The sequence below is a fragment of the Mesoplodon bidens genome, assembly GCF_964165515.1.
Source record: "Mesoplodon bidens genome assembly, chromosome: 2".
NCBI lineage: Eukaryota > Metazoa > Chordata > Mammalia > Artiodactyla > Ziphiidae > Mesoplodon > Mesoplodon bidens.
This window is the reverse complement of record NC_138177.1, coordinates 104,903,242-104,920,724: the sequence shown is the minus strand read 5'-3', so window position 1 is coordinate 104,920,724 and position 17,483 is coordinate 104,903,242. Positions and strand designations below refer to the sequence as shown.

Here is a 17,483-nt window from a genome sequence, read left to right as displayed (position 1 = left end):
CAGTAGTTGTGGTGCACGGGCTCAGTAGTTGCAGTGTGCGGGCTCTAGGGCATGCAGGCTTCAGTAGTTGTGGTGCACGGGCTCTAGAGCACAGGCTCAGTAGCTGTGGTGCACAGGCTTAGTTGCTCCGTGGTATGTGAGATCTTCCCAGACCAGGGATCGAACCCGTGTCCCCAGCATTGACAGGTGGATTCTGAACCACTGTGACACAAGGGAAGTCCCAATTTTGAAAAAAATATATTTATTTATTTATTTGGCTGCACCAGGTCTTAGTTGTGGCACATGGGATCTTCATTGCCACGTGCGGAATCTTCATTGCCGTATGTAGAGTCCTTAGTTGTGGCATGCAGACTCTCATTTGTGGCATGCAAGATCTAGTTCCCAGACCAGGGATGGAACCCAGGCCCCCTGCATTGTGAGTACAGAGTCTTAACCACTGGACCACCAGGGAAGTCCCATCAGTGTCAAATTTTGACCTTCAAATATTCTTTAGAATGTCTCCATTACCCTAATTTTATTTCTTTCTGTAATTTACTCATTCATCAAGCAAACATTTCTATGTGTTCTTTTTGTTTTTAATTTTCTCAGATTGTTGGCACCACTAGAAGCTGGTTTGATACAGAGAGATGGCTGAAAGTGATGGAAAAGAAAAAATTAAATGGACAACCACCATTATTATTAGCTCATCTCTTAAGGTAAAAGAGGCATTTGGGCCATTGATCTTGAATTTAAAATTAAAAGCAATAGAACAATATGTTAAAATATCTTTAGCTTGATTATTCGAAGTTGTGTGAATCAGCAAGTACATAATCTAAAATGTATTTTAAAGATAAATTATGAATGTCCCTACATACATTTTCCTACTACTCTAAATATTTGAAGGTTGGAAATTTTCTAAGTTCCTTTTTTTTTTCTCACTAAGCCTATTCTAATAGAGATGTTAAATGATTACAGAAACAATGCATATGCACATATATATTACTTAAGGTTTTTTGAAAGGTAAACAACAGAAACTGATCTGTCTAGACTTAGTGGCCTTGGGAGGAGGCTGTCTCCCTCCAGTTTGGATGGGGAAGGAATGGGAGTTGAATGCCTGAGGGCAGTTGGTCAGTCCACAACTGTTTTTAACTCCTCAGCCAACAGGATTTCTCCATTGCCCTGATATTTATCTTATGGACACCACCTAATATCTAGAATGAAGGGGCAAGAAATGATTATTCCATGGTAAAGAGAGAGGCTAGAATAAGACTCTGAATACGATCTTTTTTATTCACCCTATCCATTCACTGCTGCCTCAAGATGCACTTTGCTCCGTTGGCTTTAGCCATCTAGCACCATACCAAATACCCATTTAAGACAGCCTCAAGGTTCATTGGAATTTTTCATGCTTCTTTTTGTTAGGTTTCTGAAATCCATATTTCTCTCTTGTTTCTTTAGCTTTTCCAGACTGATTTTGAGAGGGAGAGGGCAACCCATGCTAATGTGCTTGTTTTGTGCTTTCTATTTGTCCCACCTTTTCTGTTTTTATTATTTATTTGTTTGTTTATTTATTTGGCTATGTCGGGTCTTAGTTGCGGCATGCGGGATCTTCGTTGCAGCATGCGGGACCTTTCATTGTGGTGTGCAGCCTCCTCATTGTGGCACGCAGGCTTCTTTCTAGTTGTGGCGTGTGGGCTCCAGAGCGTGCAGGCTCAGTAGTTGTGGTGTGCAAGGCTCTAGAGCACATAGGTTTAGGCGCCCTGCGGCATGTGGGATCTTAGTTCCCCAACCAGGGATCGAACCTGTGTCCTCTGCATTGGAAGGTGGATTCTTAACCACTGGACCACCAGGGAAGTCCCATGTCCCACCTTTTCTCTGTTTCTTTTTTCTCTTCTTTTTTGCCTCCGTTTGTATTGATTGGTACTTTTTTCTCATTTTTTTTCTTAACTAGCTTTGAAACTAGCTAGTTTCTTAACTAGCTTTGAGGTAATTTTTTCTCATTTTTTTTCTTAACTAGCTTTGAAAAGTTTTTTTCTTAACTAGCTTTAAACAGCTCTATTTCTGTTTTTTAATAGTTACCCTACAAAATTTAACATGTGTACTTAGCCCCACAAAATCCAAAGTAAATAATTATTTTTATCTTCCTCTTAAATGACAAACACATCTTAGAACACTAATTCCAATCAGCCTTTTCTTTTTCTTTTTTTTTTTTTTTTTTTTGTGGTACACGGGCCTCTCACTGCTGTGGCCTCTCCCGTTGCGGAGCACAGGCTCCGGACGCACAGGCTCAGCAGCCATGGCTCACAGGCCTAGCCGCTCCGTGGCATGTGGGATCTTCCCGGACCGGGGCATGAACCCGTGTCCCCTGCATCGGCAGGCGGACTCTCAACCACTGTGCCACCAGGGAAGCCCCAATCACTCTTTTCTGTATTATATTTTGTTATCATATACAGTTTAATTCTATCAATTTTTTAACTCAACAAAGTGCTATTATTTTCTAAAGTTAGCATTTGTTTAGATTCACTCATGTCTTTGTTACTTTCTTTGCTCTTCTTTTCTTCTTTTGGCTCAGACCTTCCATTTTGGATCATTTTCTTTTTTATCTGAAGAATATAATTTAGAAATTATCTAAATGAGGATCCTCTCAGTTTTTGTTAGTATCAAAATACAGTTGACCCGGGCTTCCCTGGTGGCTCAGTGGTTGAGAGTCCCCCTGCCGATGCAGGGGACACGGGTTCGTGCCCTGGTCCGGGAAGAGCCCACATGCTGTGGAGCAGCTAGGCCCGTGAGCCATGGCCGCTGAGCCTGCGCGTCCAGAGCCTGTGCTCCGCAACAGGAGAGGCCACAACAGTGAGAGGCCCGTGTACCGCAAAAAAAAAAAAAAAATAGAGTTGACCCTTAAACAACGTGGGGTTATAGGCAGTGACTCCCTCACAGTCAAAACTTCATGTTTAACTTTACATTTGGCCCACTGTATCAGCAGTTCTGCATGCGAGGATTCAACCAAACTCAGATTGTATAGTACATGTATTTATAGAAAAAAATCCACATAGAAGTGGATCCACACAGTTCAAACCTGTGTTGTACAAGGATCAACTATATTTTTGTCTTCCCCTTGATCTTGAAAGATGTTTTAAAAATCAATTTAATTCAGGTATAACTTACATACAATAAAATACACACATTTTAAATGTACAGCTTAATGAATTTTGACAAATGTGTATACCTGTGTAACCATCACCCCAATCAAAATATATAGAACATTTTTGTCACTCCAGAAAGCTCTGTCATGCCCTTTTGTAGTCAGTCCTTTTCCAGTTCCCCACCTCAAGCAACCATTGATCTGATTTATCACTATAATTAGTTTTGCCTACTGTAGAACTTCATATAAATGGAATGATACAGTTTGTACTCTTGTGTCTGGCTTCTTGCATTAAGCATAATGCTTTTGAGATTCATCCATGTTGTTACATATAACAATAATTTGTTATCTTTTCTTTGCTGAGTAGTAGTGTGTTGTATGAGTGTATGCCAGTGTATCTATTCACTAATAGATATTTGGGTTGTTCCCAGTTTTGGGCTATTATGAATTAAGTTGCTCTGAACATTCATATATGTCTCTGTTAAGACGTGTTTGAATTTCTTTTATAAATACCTAATAATGGAACTCCTGGGTCATATGATGAGTGTATGTTTATAAGAGATTACAAACTGTTTTTCAAAGTTCACTACAAATGAACACTGAATCCATTTAACTATATAGCTAAACTAAAACTAAATGCAGGGGTTATGGTTTTATATTCCCATAAGCAATGTATAAGAGTTCAAGTTGCTCCAAGTTGAAAAATATTTTCCACTAGATTTACAGTTATTTTCTCTCAGTGTACTGAAAATATCTTCACTGGATTATGGCTTCTATTGTTTTTTGTTTTATTTGTTTTGTTTCAATTTTTTAATATCTTTATTGGAGTATAATTGCTTTGCATTGTTGTGTTAGTTGCTGCTATATAACAAAGTGAGTCAGCTATACATATATCCCCATATCCCTTCCCTCTTGCCTCTCCCTCCCACTGTCCCTATCCCACCCCTCTAGGTGGTCACAAATCACTGAGCTGATCTCCCTGTGCTATGCGGCTGCTTCCCACTAGCTATCTATTTGACATTTGGTAGTGTATATGTGTCAGTGCCACTCTCTCACTTCATCTCAGCTTCCCCTTCCCCATGTCCTCAAATCCATTCTCTACGTCTACGTCTTTATTGCTGTCCTGCCCCTAGGTTCTTCAGAACATTTTTTTTTTTAGATTCCATACATATGTGTTAGCGTACAGTATTTGTTTTTCTCTTTCTGACTTACTTCACTCTGTATGACAGACTCTAGGTCCATCCACCTCACTACAAATAACTCAATTTCGTTTCTTTTTATGGCGGAATAATATTACATTGCATATATGTGCCACATCTTCTTTATCCATTCATCTGTCAATGGACACTTAGGTGCTTCCATGTCCTGGCTATTGTAAATAGAGCTGCAATGAACATTGTGGTACATGACTCTTTTTGAATTATGGTTTTCTCAGGGTATAATGCCCAGCAGTGGGATTGCTGGGTCATATGGTAGTTCTATTTTTAGTTTTTTAAGGAACCTCCATACTGTTCTCCATATTTCTGCATCAGTTTACATTCCCACCAACAGTGCAAGAGGGTTCCCTTTTCTCCACACCCTCTCCAGCATTAATTGTTTGTAGATCTTTTGATGATGGCCGTTCTGACTGGTGTGAGGTGATACCTCATTGTAGTTTTGATTTGCATTTGTCTAATGACTAGTGACGTTGAGCATCCTTTCATGTGTTTGTTGGCACTCTGTATATCTTCTATGGAGAAATGTCTGTTTAGGTTTTCTGCCCATTTTTGGATTGGGTTTTTTGTTTTTTTGATATTGAGCTGCATGAGCTGCTTGTATATTTTGGAGATTAATCCTTTGTCAGTTGCTCCGTTTGCAAATATTTTCTCCCATTCTGAGGGTTGTCTTTTCGTCTTGTTTATGGTTTCGTTTGCTGTGCAAAAGCTTTTAAGTTTCATTAGGTCCCATTTGTTTATTTTTGTTTTTATTTCTGTTTCTCTAGGAGGTGGGTCAAAAAGGATCTTAGTGCAATTTATGTCATAGAGTGTTCTGCCTATGTTTTCCTCTAAGAGTTTTATAGTGTCTGGCCTTACATTTAGGTCTTTAATCCATTTTGAGTTTAGTTTTGTGTATGGTGTTAGGGAGTGTTCTAATCTCATACTTTTACATGTAGCTGTCCAGTTTTCCCAGCACCACTTACGGAAGAGGCTGTCTTTTCTCCATTGTGTATTCTTGACTCTTTTATCAAAGATAAGGTGACCGTACGTCTGTGGGTTTATCTCTGGGCCTTCTATCCTGTTCCATTGATCTATATTTCTGTTGTTGTGCCAGTATCATACTGTCTTGATTACTGTAGCCTTGTAGTATAGTCTGAAGTCAGGAAGCCTGATTCCTCCAGCTCCATTTTTCTTTCTCAAGATTGCTCTGGCTATTCGGGGTCTTTTGTGTTTCCATACAAATTGTGAAATTTTTTGTTCTAGTTCTGTGAAAAATGCCAGTTGTAGTTTGATAGGGATTGCATTGAATCTGTAGATTCCTTTGGGTAGTATAGTCATTTTCACAATGTTGATTCTTCCAATCCAAGAACATGGTATATCTCTCCATCTGTTTGTATGATCTTTAATTTCTTTCACCAGTGTCTTATAGTTTTCTGCATACAGGTCTTTTGTCTCCTTAGGTAGGTTTATTCCTAGGTATTTTATTCTTTTAGTTGCAATGGTAAATGGGAATGTTTCCTTAATTTCTCTTTCAGATTTTTCATCATTAGTGCAAAGGAATGCAAGAGGTTTCTGTGCATTAATTTTGTATTGTGCTACTTTACCAAATTCATTGATTAGCTCCAGTGCTTTTCTGGTAGCATCTTTAGGATTCTCTATGTATAGTATCATGTCATCTGCAAACAGTGACAGTTTACTTCTTTTCCAATTTGGATTCCTTTTATTTCTTTTTCTTCTCTGATTGCTGTGGCTAAAACTTCCAAAACTATGTTGAATAATAGTGGTGAGAGTGGTCAGCCTTGTCTTGTTCCTGATCATAGTGGAAATGGTTTCAGGTTTTCACCATTGGAATGATGTTGGCTGTGGGTTTGTCATATATGGCCTTTATTCTGTTGCGGTAAGTTCCCTCTATGCCTATTTTCTGGAGGGTTTTTATCATAAATGGGTGTTGAATTTTGTGAAAAGCTTTTTCTGCATCTATTGAGATGATCATATGGTTTTTATCCTTCAATTCGTTAATATGGTGTATCACATTGATTGGTTTGTGTATATTGAGGAATCCTTGCATTCCCGGGATAAACCCCACTTGATCATGGTGTATGATCCTTTAATGTGCTGTTGGATTCGGTTTGCTAGTGTTTTACTGAGGATTTTGCATCTGTGTTCATCAGTGATATTGGCCTGTAGTTTTCTTTCTTTGTGACGTCTTTGTCTGGTTTTGGTATCAGAGTGCGGGTGGCCTTGTAGAATGAGTTTGGGAGTGTTTCTCCCTCTGATATAGTTTGGAAGAGTTTGAGAAGGATAGGTGTTAGCTTTTCTCTAAATGTTTGATAGAATTCGCCTGAGAATCCATTAGGTCCTGGGCTTTTCTTTGCTGGAAGATTTTTTTTTTTTTTTTTTTTTCAATACACAGGCCTCTCACTGTTGTGGCCTCTCCCATTGCGGAGCACAGGCTCCGGACGCGCAGGCTCAGCAGCCATGGCTCACGGGCCCAGCTGCTCCACAGCATGTGGGATCTTCCCAGACCAGGGCACGAACCCGTGTCCCCTGCATCGGCAGGCGGACTCTCAACCACTGCGCCACCAGGGAAGCCCTGCTGGAAGATTTTTAATCACAGTCTCAATTTCAGTGCTTCTGATTGGTCTGTTTATATTTTCTCTTTCTTCCTGGTTCAGTCTCAGAAGTTTCTGTTTTTCTAAGAATTTGTCCATTTCTTCCAGGTTGTCCATTTTATTGGCATATAGTTGCTTGTAGTAATCTCTCATGATCCTTTGTATTTCTGCAGTGTCAGTCGTTACTTCTCTTTTTTCATTTCTAATTCTATTTGAGTCTGTTTGAGTCTTCTCCCTTTTTTTCTTGATGAATCTGGCTAATGGTTTATCAATTTTGTTTATCTTCTCAAAGAACCAGTTTTTAGTTTTATTGATCTTTACTATAGTTTCCTTCATTTCTTTTTCATTTATTTCTGATCTGATCTTTATGATTGCTTTCCTTCTACTAACTTTGAGGTGTTTTTTTGTTCTTCTTTCTCTAATTGCTTTAGGTGTAAGGTTATGTTGTTTATTTGAAATGTTTCTTGTTTCTTAAGGTGGGATTGTGTTGCTATAAACATACCTCTTAGAACTGCTTTTACTGCATCCCATAGGTTTTGGGTCGTCGTGTTTTCTTTGTCATTTGTTTCTAGGTACTTTTTGATTTCCTCTTTGATTTCTTCAGTGATTTCTTGGTTATTAAGTAGTGTATTGTTTAGCCTCCACGTATTTGTATTTTTTAGAGATTTTTTCCTGTAATTGATATCTAGTCTCACAGCATGGTGGTCGGAAAAGATACTTGATATGTTTTCAATTTTCTTAAATTTACCAAGGCTTGATTTGTGACCCAAGATATGATCTATCCTGAAGAATGTTCCATGAGCACTTGAGAAGAAAGTGTATTATGTTGTTTTTGGATGGAATGTCATATAATTATCAATTAGGTCCATCTTGTTTAATGAATCCTTTAAAGCTTGTGTTTCCTTATTTATTTTCATTTTGGATGATCGGTCCATTGGTGAAAGTGGGGTGGTAAAGTCCCCTGCTATCATTATGTTACTGTCGATTTCCCCTTTTATGGCTGTTAGCATTTGCCGTATGTATTGAGATGCTCCTATGTTTGGTGCATAAATATTTACCATTGTTATATCTTCTTCTTGGATTGATCCCTTCATCATTATGTAGTGTCCTTCTTTGTCTCATGTAATAGTCTTTATTTTAAAGTCTATTTTGTCTGATACGAGAATTACTACTCCAGCTTTCTTTTGATTTCCATTTGCATGGAATGTCTTTTTCCATCCCCTCACTTTCAGTCTGTATGTGTCCCTAGGTCTGAAGTGTGTCTCTTGTAGACAGTATGTATACGGGTTTTGTTTTGGTGTCCATTCAGCCAGGCTTTTGGTTGGAGCATTTAATCCATTTACATTTAAGGTAATTATCGATATGTATGTTCCTATTACCATTTTCTTAATTGTTTTGGGTTTGTTATTATAGGTCTTTTCCTTCTCTTTTGTTTCCTGCCTAGAGAAGTTCCTTTAGCATTTGTTGTAAAGCTGATTTGGTGGTGGTGAATTCTCTTAGCTTTTGCTTGTCTGTAAAGTTTTTAATTTCTCCATCAAATCTGAATGAGATCCTTGCTGGGTAGAGTAATCTTGGTTGTAAGTTCTTCCCTTTCATCACTTTCAGTATGTCCTGCCACTCCCTTCTGGCTTGCAGAGTTTCTGCTGAAAGCTCAGCTGTTAACCTTGTGGGGCTTCCCTTGTATGTTATTTGTTGTTTTTCCCTTGCTGATTTTTTCTTTGTATTTAATTTTTGATAGTTTGATTAATATGTGTCTTGGCGTGTTTCTCCTTGGATTTATCCTGTATGGAACTCTCTGCACTTCCTGGACTTGATTGACTATTTCCTTACCCATATTAGGGGAGTTTTCAACTATAATCCCTTGAAATATTTTCTCAGTCCCTTTCTTTTTCTTCTTCTTCTGGGACCCCTATAATTCAAATGTTGGTGTGTTTAATGTTGTCCCAGAAGTCTCTGACACTGTCCTCAATTCTTTTCATTCTTTTTTCTTTATTCTGCTCTGCAGTAGTTATTTCCACTATTTTATGTTCCAGGAAACTTATCCATTCTTTTTCCTCAGTTATTCTACTATTGCTTCCTTCTAGAGAATTTTTAATTTCATTTATTGTGTTGCTCATCATTGCTTGTTTGCTCTTTAGTTCTTCTAGGTCCTTGTTAAACGTTTCTTGTATTTTCTCCATTCTATTTCCAAGATTTTGGATCATCTTTACTATAATTACTCTGAATTCTTTGTCAGGTAGACTGCCTGTTTCCTCTTCATTTTTTTTTTGGTCTGGTGGGTTTTTACCTTGATCTTTCATCTGCTCTGTGTTTCTGTCTTCTCATTTTGCTTAACTTACTGTGTTTGGGGTCTCCTTTTCACAGGCTGCAGGTTCATAGTTCCCATTGTTTTTGGTGTCTGCCTCCAGTGGGTAAGCTTGGTTCAGTGGGTTGTGTAGCCTTCCTGGTGCAGGCGACTCGTGCCTGTGTTCTGGAGGATGAGGCTGGATCTTGTCTTTCTGGTGAGCAGGACCACGTCCGGTGGTGTGTTTTGGGGTGTCTGTGACCTTATTATGATTTTAGGCAGCCTCTCTGCTAATGGGTGGGGTTGTGTTCCTGTCTTGCTAGTTGTTTGGCATAGGGTGTCCAGCACTGTAGCTTGCTGCTCATTGAGTGGAGCTGTGTCTTAGTGTTTAGATGGAGATCTCTGGGAGAGCTCTCACCATTTGATATTACGTGGAGCCAATGTCCTAAACTTGGCTCTCCCACCTCAGAGGCCTGACACCTGGCCGGAGCACCAAGACCCTGTCAGCCACATGGCTCAGAAGAAAAGGGAGAAAAAAAAGAAGGAAAGAAAGAAAGAAAAATAAAATAAAGTTATTAAAATAAAAATTATTAAAAATTTAAAAATTAAAAAGTAATAGTAGAAAGAAAAAAAAGAAAGAAAGAAGAGAGCAACCAAACCAAGAAAACAAATCCACCAATGATAACAAGTGCTAAAAACTATGCTAAAAACAAAACAAAAACAAACAAACAAAAAAATGGACAGAGAGAACCGTAGGACAAATGGTAAAAGCAAAGCTATACAGACAGAATCACACAAAGAAGCATACACATATACACTCACAAAAAGAGAAAAAGGAAAAATATATTTATATCATTGCCCCCAAAGTCCACCATCTCAATTTTGTGATGATTCATTGTCTATTCAGGTATTCCACAGATGCAGGGTACATCAAGTTGATTGTGGAGATTTAATCCGCTGCTCCTGAGGCTGCTGAGAGATTTCCCTTTCTCTTCTTTGTTCACACAGCTCCTGGGTTCAGCTTTGGATTTGGCCCCGCCTCTGTGTGTAGGCCGCCTGAGGGCGTCTGTTCTTTGCTCAGACCAGACGGTGTTAAAGGAGCAGCTGATTCGGGGCCTCTGGCTCACTCAGGCCGGGGGGAGGGAGGGGTACGGAATGCAGGGCGAGTCTGCAGTGGTAGAGGCCGGTATAACGTTACGCACCCCATGTGTTCTCCCGGGGAAGTTGGCCCTGGATCACAGGACCCTGGATCACAGGACCCTGGCAGTGGCGGGGCGGCACAGGCTCCCTGGAGGGGAGGTGTGGCTAGTGACCTGTGCTTGCACACAGGCTTCTTGGTGGCTGCAGCAGCAGCCTTAGCATCTCATGCCTGTCTCTGGTATCTGCGCTGATAGCCGCGGCTCGCGCCCATCTTTAGAGCTTGTTTAGGTGGTGCTCTGAATCCCCTCTCCTCGCGCACCCCGAAACAATGGTCTCTTGCCTCTTAGGCAGCTCCAGACTTTTTCCCGGACTCCCTCCCAGCTAGCTATGGCGCAGTAGCGCCCTTCAGGCCGTGTTCATGCAGCCAACCCCAGTCCTCTCCCTGGGATCTGACCTCCGAAGCCTGAGCCTCAGCTCCCAGCCCCCACCCGCCCCGGCGGGTGAGCAGACAAGCCTCTCGGGCTGGTGAGTGCCGGTTCGGCACCGATCCTCTGTGCGGGAATCTCTCCGCTTTGCCCTCTGCACCCCTGTTGCTGCGCTCTCCTCCATGGCTCTGAAGCTTCCCCGCTCCACCACTCGCAGTCTCCGCCCGCGAAGGGGATTTCTAGTGTGTGGAAACTTTTCTTCCTTCACAGCTCCCTCCCAGTGGTGCAGGTCCCATCCTTATTCTTTCGTCTCTGTTTATTCTTTTTTCTTTTATACTCCCCAGGTACGTGGGGAGTTTCTTGCCTTTTGGGAAGTCTGAGGTCTTCTGCCAGCATTCAGTAGGTGTTCTCTAGGAGTTGTTTCACATGTAGATGTATTTCTGATGTATTTGTGGGGAGGAAGGCGATCTCCACATCTCACTCCTCCACCATCTTGAAGGTCACCCTCAGTGTTTCCCTGTCTTATTTGAATAAGGAACATCTTTTAATATCTCATGAGACTAATATTTAATGAAACATAATTTGGAAAATCTAGTCTTAGCTCCTTGTTATTTTGAAAACTTAACTCGAACTTACCTATTTTTTCGTAATTTAGTACTTTCTAATTTTATCTTTATTATTTTCTTCTACTATTTTCTTTATACTTCTCTTAGTTGGCTCCTGGATAGGATAGAATTGAAATTCATCAGCGTGGCATACATGGTCCTAATGATCTGCCATCAGTTATTCCTAACACTGTCTCCAAATTAACTGACTCATACACAACTGACACCCTTAAAAGAATCATACTTTCAGGTCTGAATGCCTTTGTCTATGTTTTCTGTCTACGTTCTTCTCACATTTTTCTTCTTCCTTGTCTGCTTAATAAACTCTTTTCCATTTAAAAGATTTACCTCAAATTTTATGAAACTTTCCTGACTCACATCTGTTACATCCTTTTATATAGTTTCTGGTTCTTTGCCAAAATTCTCAACCTTGCCTTTCATCTCCTTGAACATAGTAAACAGCTATTTTAAAGTATATACATGATAACTTTACTATATGTATCCCCTATGACTCTGCTTCTATTACCTGTTGTTTTTCATAGTTCTCTTTCATGTAATTTTGTTTTTGTATGTCTGATTATTTTTAACTGTGTGTTGGAATTTGTATTTGAAAAATTGTGGAAATAATTTGAGGCCTAGAATAGTGTTATATTCCTCTAGAGAAACCTTAATTCTGCGAGAGAATTAAACCTCTAATGTCCTAAGCAGGGTTGCCAGATAAAATACAGGACACTCGTTAAATTTGAGTTTCAGATAAACAATGAATTTAGTGTAAGTCCATCCCAAATATTGCACAGGACATAGTTATACCAAAAAATTATGTTGTTTATATGAAATTCAAATTTAACTGGATGTTCTATTTTTTTATTTGCTAATCTGGCAACCCAAGCCCTAAGGCTTCTATTGTATGTAATAAAGGAGCTTATCTCCTGTTCATTTAGATGATACTAGTCATGTGAGAATTGAGAAAATAGTCATTCAGATAATTTTTTGTTCTGTAGTTGAAATGAGGAGACCTAATTGAGAAGGGTCGCTCTAGGGAGTGCTTCTGCAAGGTACTTGGGAGCACTAGTAATACAATTTTACGGATTGAAATGGTTTGAAGCTAGGCTGCAGCCCCTGTGAGAGCTGTTCTACTTTTGTCAAAAGCTCTGTTCAGCCTCTCATCTATCTCTTCCTGAACTGACAGATGCCCTCAGGAAAAAAAATCACCTAAGTGCTGATCTCTCATCTTTGAATTTCTGTATAGGTCTTGGTCTTGTAATTTTTCACTATCCTGCTAACTCTCTGATGCATTCAAGCAGATTTTTTAAAATTTCCAGCTTTTCTAGTTGCCTTCAGCAGGAGAGTTGGCCTAAATTACTTAATCTGCCATCACTGGAAGCAATGTGTAATTTTAAAACAGCAGAAGAAAACTCATGCGAAGAGTCTTAATTGAACTCTAGGTCAGGATCTGTTTGAGTACCATAAAATACTCTTTTTAGGAAGGAAGAGAATCAAGTATTCTATATCTAATTCCAACCTGTGTGCTTAAAATATACATGTTCTGAGGCTAAATATAAAGTTTATAGAAGGGATTTTTATCTACTTGGAGACTAACAAGCTTGAGTTTTAACCAATCCATAAATAGTATAAACCACTTATATTTTAGTGCTTTGGGTAATATCTAATTACATGGGTAGAATAGGAAATTAGATGAATTTTGAAATGCTTAGTATTTAAACCAAAAGTCCTATTGCTGTCTTCATGTTTTCTAACTCACCTAAGGCTTAAAACATTTGAAAAGTATACTAAAAGTAATTGTAATGTAAACATGAATTGGAGAATTGGTTGTCTCCTTGTGGTACTCTGTATGGCACTTCATCTAAGAAACACACCACCATACACCTTCTATTTATACATTAATGCATGTTGGAATCCATCTTCAAGTTGTTTTTCAAAGAGAAGTTTGTGTTTGCTCTTATAGTTTAATTCTTTAATACTGTCCTTATTTTCTTCCCTAAGTAACATAACTACTACACAACTCATTTCCAAACCACAGTATGTTTCAAAACTAAATATTTTTATTTTTTTTTAACTTTTTTTCTCCATAGAAAGAGCACATTTGGTATCTCTGTTGATGATCAAATCTTTAAGTGGTACAGTTATAAAAGAAGCTATTAAACTTATTTTAATTTTTTGATTAGCTTTAATTAAACTCTTTAAAACATGTCTTAAGTTTGTATTTCTGAAAATTTTTTTAAGAGTTATGAAGTGGCAACTGCCCTAGAAAATCGAAGCCATAAGGTTCGGTATTCAGATTCAGTGGAAAATGGATCAATTATATTTTCTCTTTCTGGTACAGTATATTTGCTAACTTCCTTGATTTAAGTTTCTTAATAAATAAGTAAGTGTAAATTCTAATAATTTGGTAGTTCAGTAACTAAGTAATAAGCTTAAGGTGTTACCTTTTGGGAGAGGTAAATGTATAAAACTTTGTTAGTGCTGCAAAAGCAGTACATATGGCCAATTACAAAATATATTCCTTTTTAGATTACAATTGTTGAACTAAAGCTGAACCAGTGGGGTCTGGTAGAGGATGGTACAAACTACTTGCTTTGGAACGAAGTTGAAAATAGAACAAAGCCACCCTCCCCAACAGTCAATACTTAAAATATTACCCATATTAACAGAGGCCAACATCACGATATTGGTCAAAATCCATATACAAAAACAATATAGAAGAATGTTTTTCATGATTTTGTACAAGAGTTCGCTGAACATAATATTGATATAAACAAATGCTAACTAAAGGAAACAAATGGGGACAAATGTTCCTGAAATCATAAAACTGTACAACTGTGAGTCATGGGCAAAGTACAGGAAGGAATTAGATTAGGATATGAGAAAGCTGGGGACATGGGAAGGAGGCAGCTCTACTTGTGCTTGGAAAATGACAGAAGTGATTAAAAAAAACATGGAGGTGAAGGATTTTATTAGAATGGTTACAAACAGACCTGTACTCTAGCAGAGATTTTGGAAAACAGGCACTTTCAAAAGCTCCTAGAAATAGACCTCCAGGCTGAAAATGGTCCAACCTCAAATGCATCTTTCCTGGTTGAATAGAGAGCCCTATATGCATTCTCTTATTTAATCCTTTCAACAAACCTATCAAAGAACTATTATTCCAACCTTACAGATGAAGAAATTTAGGTTCACAGATGTTATATAAATTTTTAGCTCAGGTTGATTCAATTAGTATAATCACATAGTTGCTTTCCTCAGATTGTGTCTTCTCCTCATCTTTTAAAGAGCTAAGTAGATTGTTTCTCTTCTGGACCATTCTTATAGGCCTGATGCTGTTTCAGAGATCCTAGATATCTGCTTACTGTTTTAATTTATATAATAGTTTATGTTCTGATATAAAGGATTCTCCAAGAAATAACTAAAGGCTTGCTTAAAACAACTTTTCTTTAGTTGATTTCCAGCTTTTGAAAATCGTAACATGAAAAATTAACATGTAACTAAAATTAGGCATTACTTTCATTGTGGACAGTGCCTTAGAGTTAAAAAAAAAAGGTTACTGACCAAGAAAGGGTTTTTCCCTTAAATATTTAGATTAAGTCATCCTTTTATATACAGAGCACTTCAAAGAACTACCTAATTATTTTGTCATGTAAGAGTTTCATTATGGTAATTTCCATTTGTTATGGGTTTAGGGCCTGGGCACTTACAGCTATGTTTTACTTATAGTTATTTTTGTTGATTTTACTGAGTTTACAAAAAAAATTTTTATCAGTATGACGAAGTGACATTTTATATTACACTCACCTTTCCTAGGAGTTGCATTTTTATTGATGGATGCTAAAAAATGCTTTATGTCTGCTGAAGAAACATTTCTAGCCAAAATTGAGAAGTTTATTAACATTCACCGAAATAGTTTTTTGGTTCTGTCTGCAGCCCTGCATGGGCCTGAGGAATGGAAACTGATGTTCAGGATTCAGCAGAGGTATGGACAACAGCACTACAGACCTATTTTCCTGAAATTATTTTATTTTTATTTTTATTTTTTTGCGGTACGCGGGCCTCTCATTGTTGTGGCCTCTCCCGCTGCGGAGCACAGGCTCCGGATGCGCAGGCCCAGCGGCCATGGCTCACGGGCCCATCCGCTCCGCGGCATGTGGGATCTTCCTGGACCGGGGCACGAACCCGTGTCCCCTGCATCAACAGGCGGACTCTCAACCACTGCGCCACTAGGGAAGCCCCTGAAATTATTTTATTTACTTCAGTTCTGAATTATATTAGGCAAGCGAATTATGTTTTGCCAAAAGGTAAACTTTATCATGTTAACCTGTCATATTTAATAAAATGCAGGCCAAGTAGCTAGTCTATGAATCAGGGTGACAAGTTTCAGAGTGCATGCTGATTTATGGGATTCCCCAGCAAGACTAAATCAGAAGTGAACACTGTTTAGTCAATTAAGTTCTGGTTGTAAAGCCATATCAAATTCTCTGTGGAATAAGGCAGGCATGAGTGAATAAACAAATGACAAACAATAAGAGGTTTGTCTCTTCTTTCCACTTAAGGTAACAGATGTAAGTCATATGAACTATTTAACTTTTGAATTTTTTTTTCCAGATTCCTGGGTAGTAACCTACGGATACTTCCAGTACACAACACAATAAATGCTATTAATCTTATGTGCACCATAGCTAAGGTAAGTCACCTGAGGAAAATGACATACAAACATACACACTGATACACTTTAAGGTTCTTGACTTCAAAATGCACACCCTCTTCGGTAGAACTGACAAATATTCTGCTTCTGTTCCCCTCAGAGAAGTTGCTATTTCCAAACACATGCAATTCTTTCCCAAGCCTGAACTTAGCCTCTCAAGTCTTCTCAATTTATTTCCAGTACCAACTACCAGGATAAGTCATTTAGGGCCAAAAGAGCATTTGGCCATATATACACAGTGTTGGCCCTATTAGTTACTTAAATCTTCTTTCAAATTCTAAAGTATAAATATTGGTAGTCATGAACTGTCAGAGTGCATACATACTATCTTATAACTTCACTGGTTATCCACTTTCTTTTCATACTTACTCTCCTCTGTAAAGTGTGCTCCCAACTCCCATAGGCAGAGTTAGGTGTTCCTTACTCTTATACTTGGGACAGATCCCTGTTGAAGCAATTCTTAATAGTATTCTATTTTTTGGCTTGCACGTCTGAAATCTCTTAAAGACAGAGATCAGGTATTTTTCTATTACTCTAATAACCCATACACAGTACTGATTGATGCTTGTTGAATAAATAATGTTAGGTATTTTATGATGTGACCCTGTAAAAATACCTTATTTCTCAAATAATGTTGCATGTTTATATCTTCTTCCAGATCACCTCCAAACCACACACAGATAGCATCTGCTACAGAATGATAACAACTAAAGCTTACATCATTGAGCAAAGTCCAGTTTGGAAAACACTTCAAAAGATAAAACTGAGTAGTGATACATTTAACCCAAATTAGATTATCAATTACAAATGTTCTTTTGGAAGAATATTAAAATAAAATACATACAATTAAAAATTATTTTATTTTCAGGAGTTCTGTTACTTCCTTTAATAATGTTCAGAAAAGGGACTTCCCTGGTGGCACAGTGGTTGGGCATCCGTCTGCCAATGCAGGGGACGCGGGTTCAATCCCTGGTCCAGGAAGATCCCATGCCACAGAGCAACTAAGTCCGTGCGCCACAACTATTGAGCCTGCACGCCCTAGAGCCCATGTGCCACAACTACTGAGCCCACGCACCACAAATACTGAAGCCCGCATGCTCTCGGGCCCACGTGCCGCAACTGCTGAGCTCACGTGCCCCAACTACTGAGCTCGTGTGCCCCAACTACTGAAGCCTGTGTGCACCCAGACTCCGTGCTCTGCAACAAGAGAAGCCACCACAATGAGAAGCCTGCAACGAAGAGTAGCCCCCACTCGCTGCAACTAGAGAAAGCCCACGTGCAGCAATGAAGACCCAATGCAGCCAAAAAAAAAAAAAAATGCAGTATCTTCAAAATGCAATAAAAAATGAGGTGTATAAAAAAAAAGTTCAGAAAAAATTGGTA

General features: G+C 38.8%; 1 protein-coding gene across 1 annotated transcript; it reads left to right on the top strand.

The window, feature by feature from the left end:
* Positions 1 to 626: 626 nt before the first annotated feature.
* Positions 627 to 16,893, top strand: LOC308606897 (protein SPO16 homolog; the record flags this gene model as incomplete). Its single annotated transcript, XM_081218364.1, has 5 exons — positions 627 to 695; positions 13,628 to 13,721; positions 15,203 to 15,371; positions 16,001 to 16,079; positions 16,759 to 16,893. 5 exons carry the CDS (start codon positions 627 to 629, stop codon positions 16,891 to 16,893), a joined length of 546 nt encoding a protein of 181 aa, XP_081074490.1.
* Between the last annotated feature and the right edge of the window lie 590 nt (positions 16,894 to 17,483).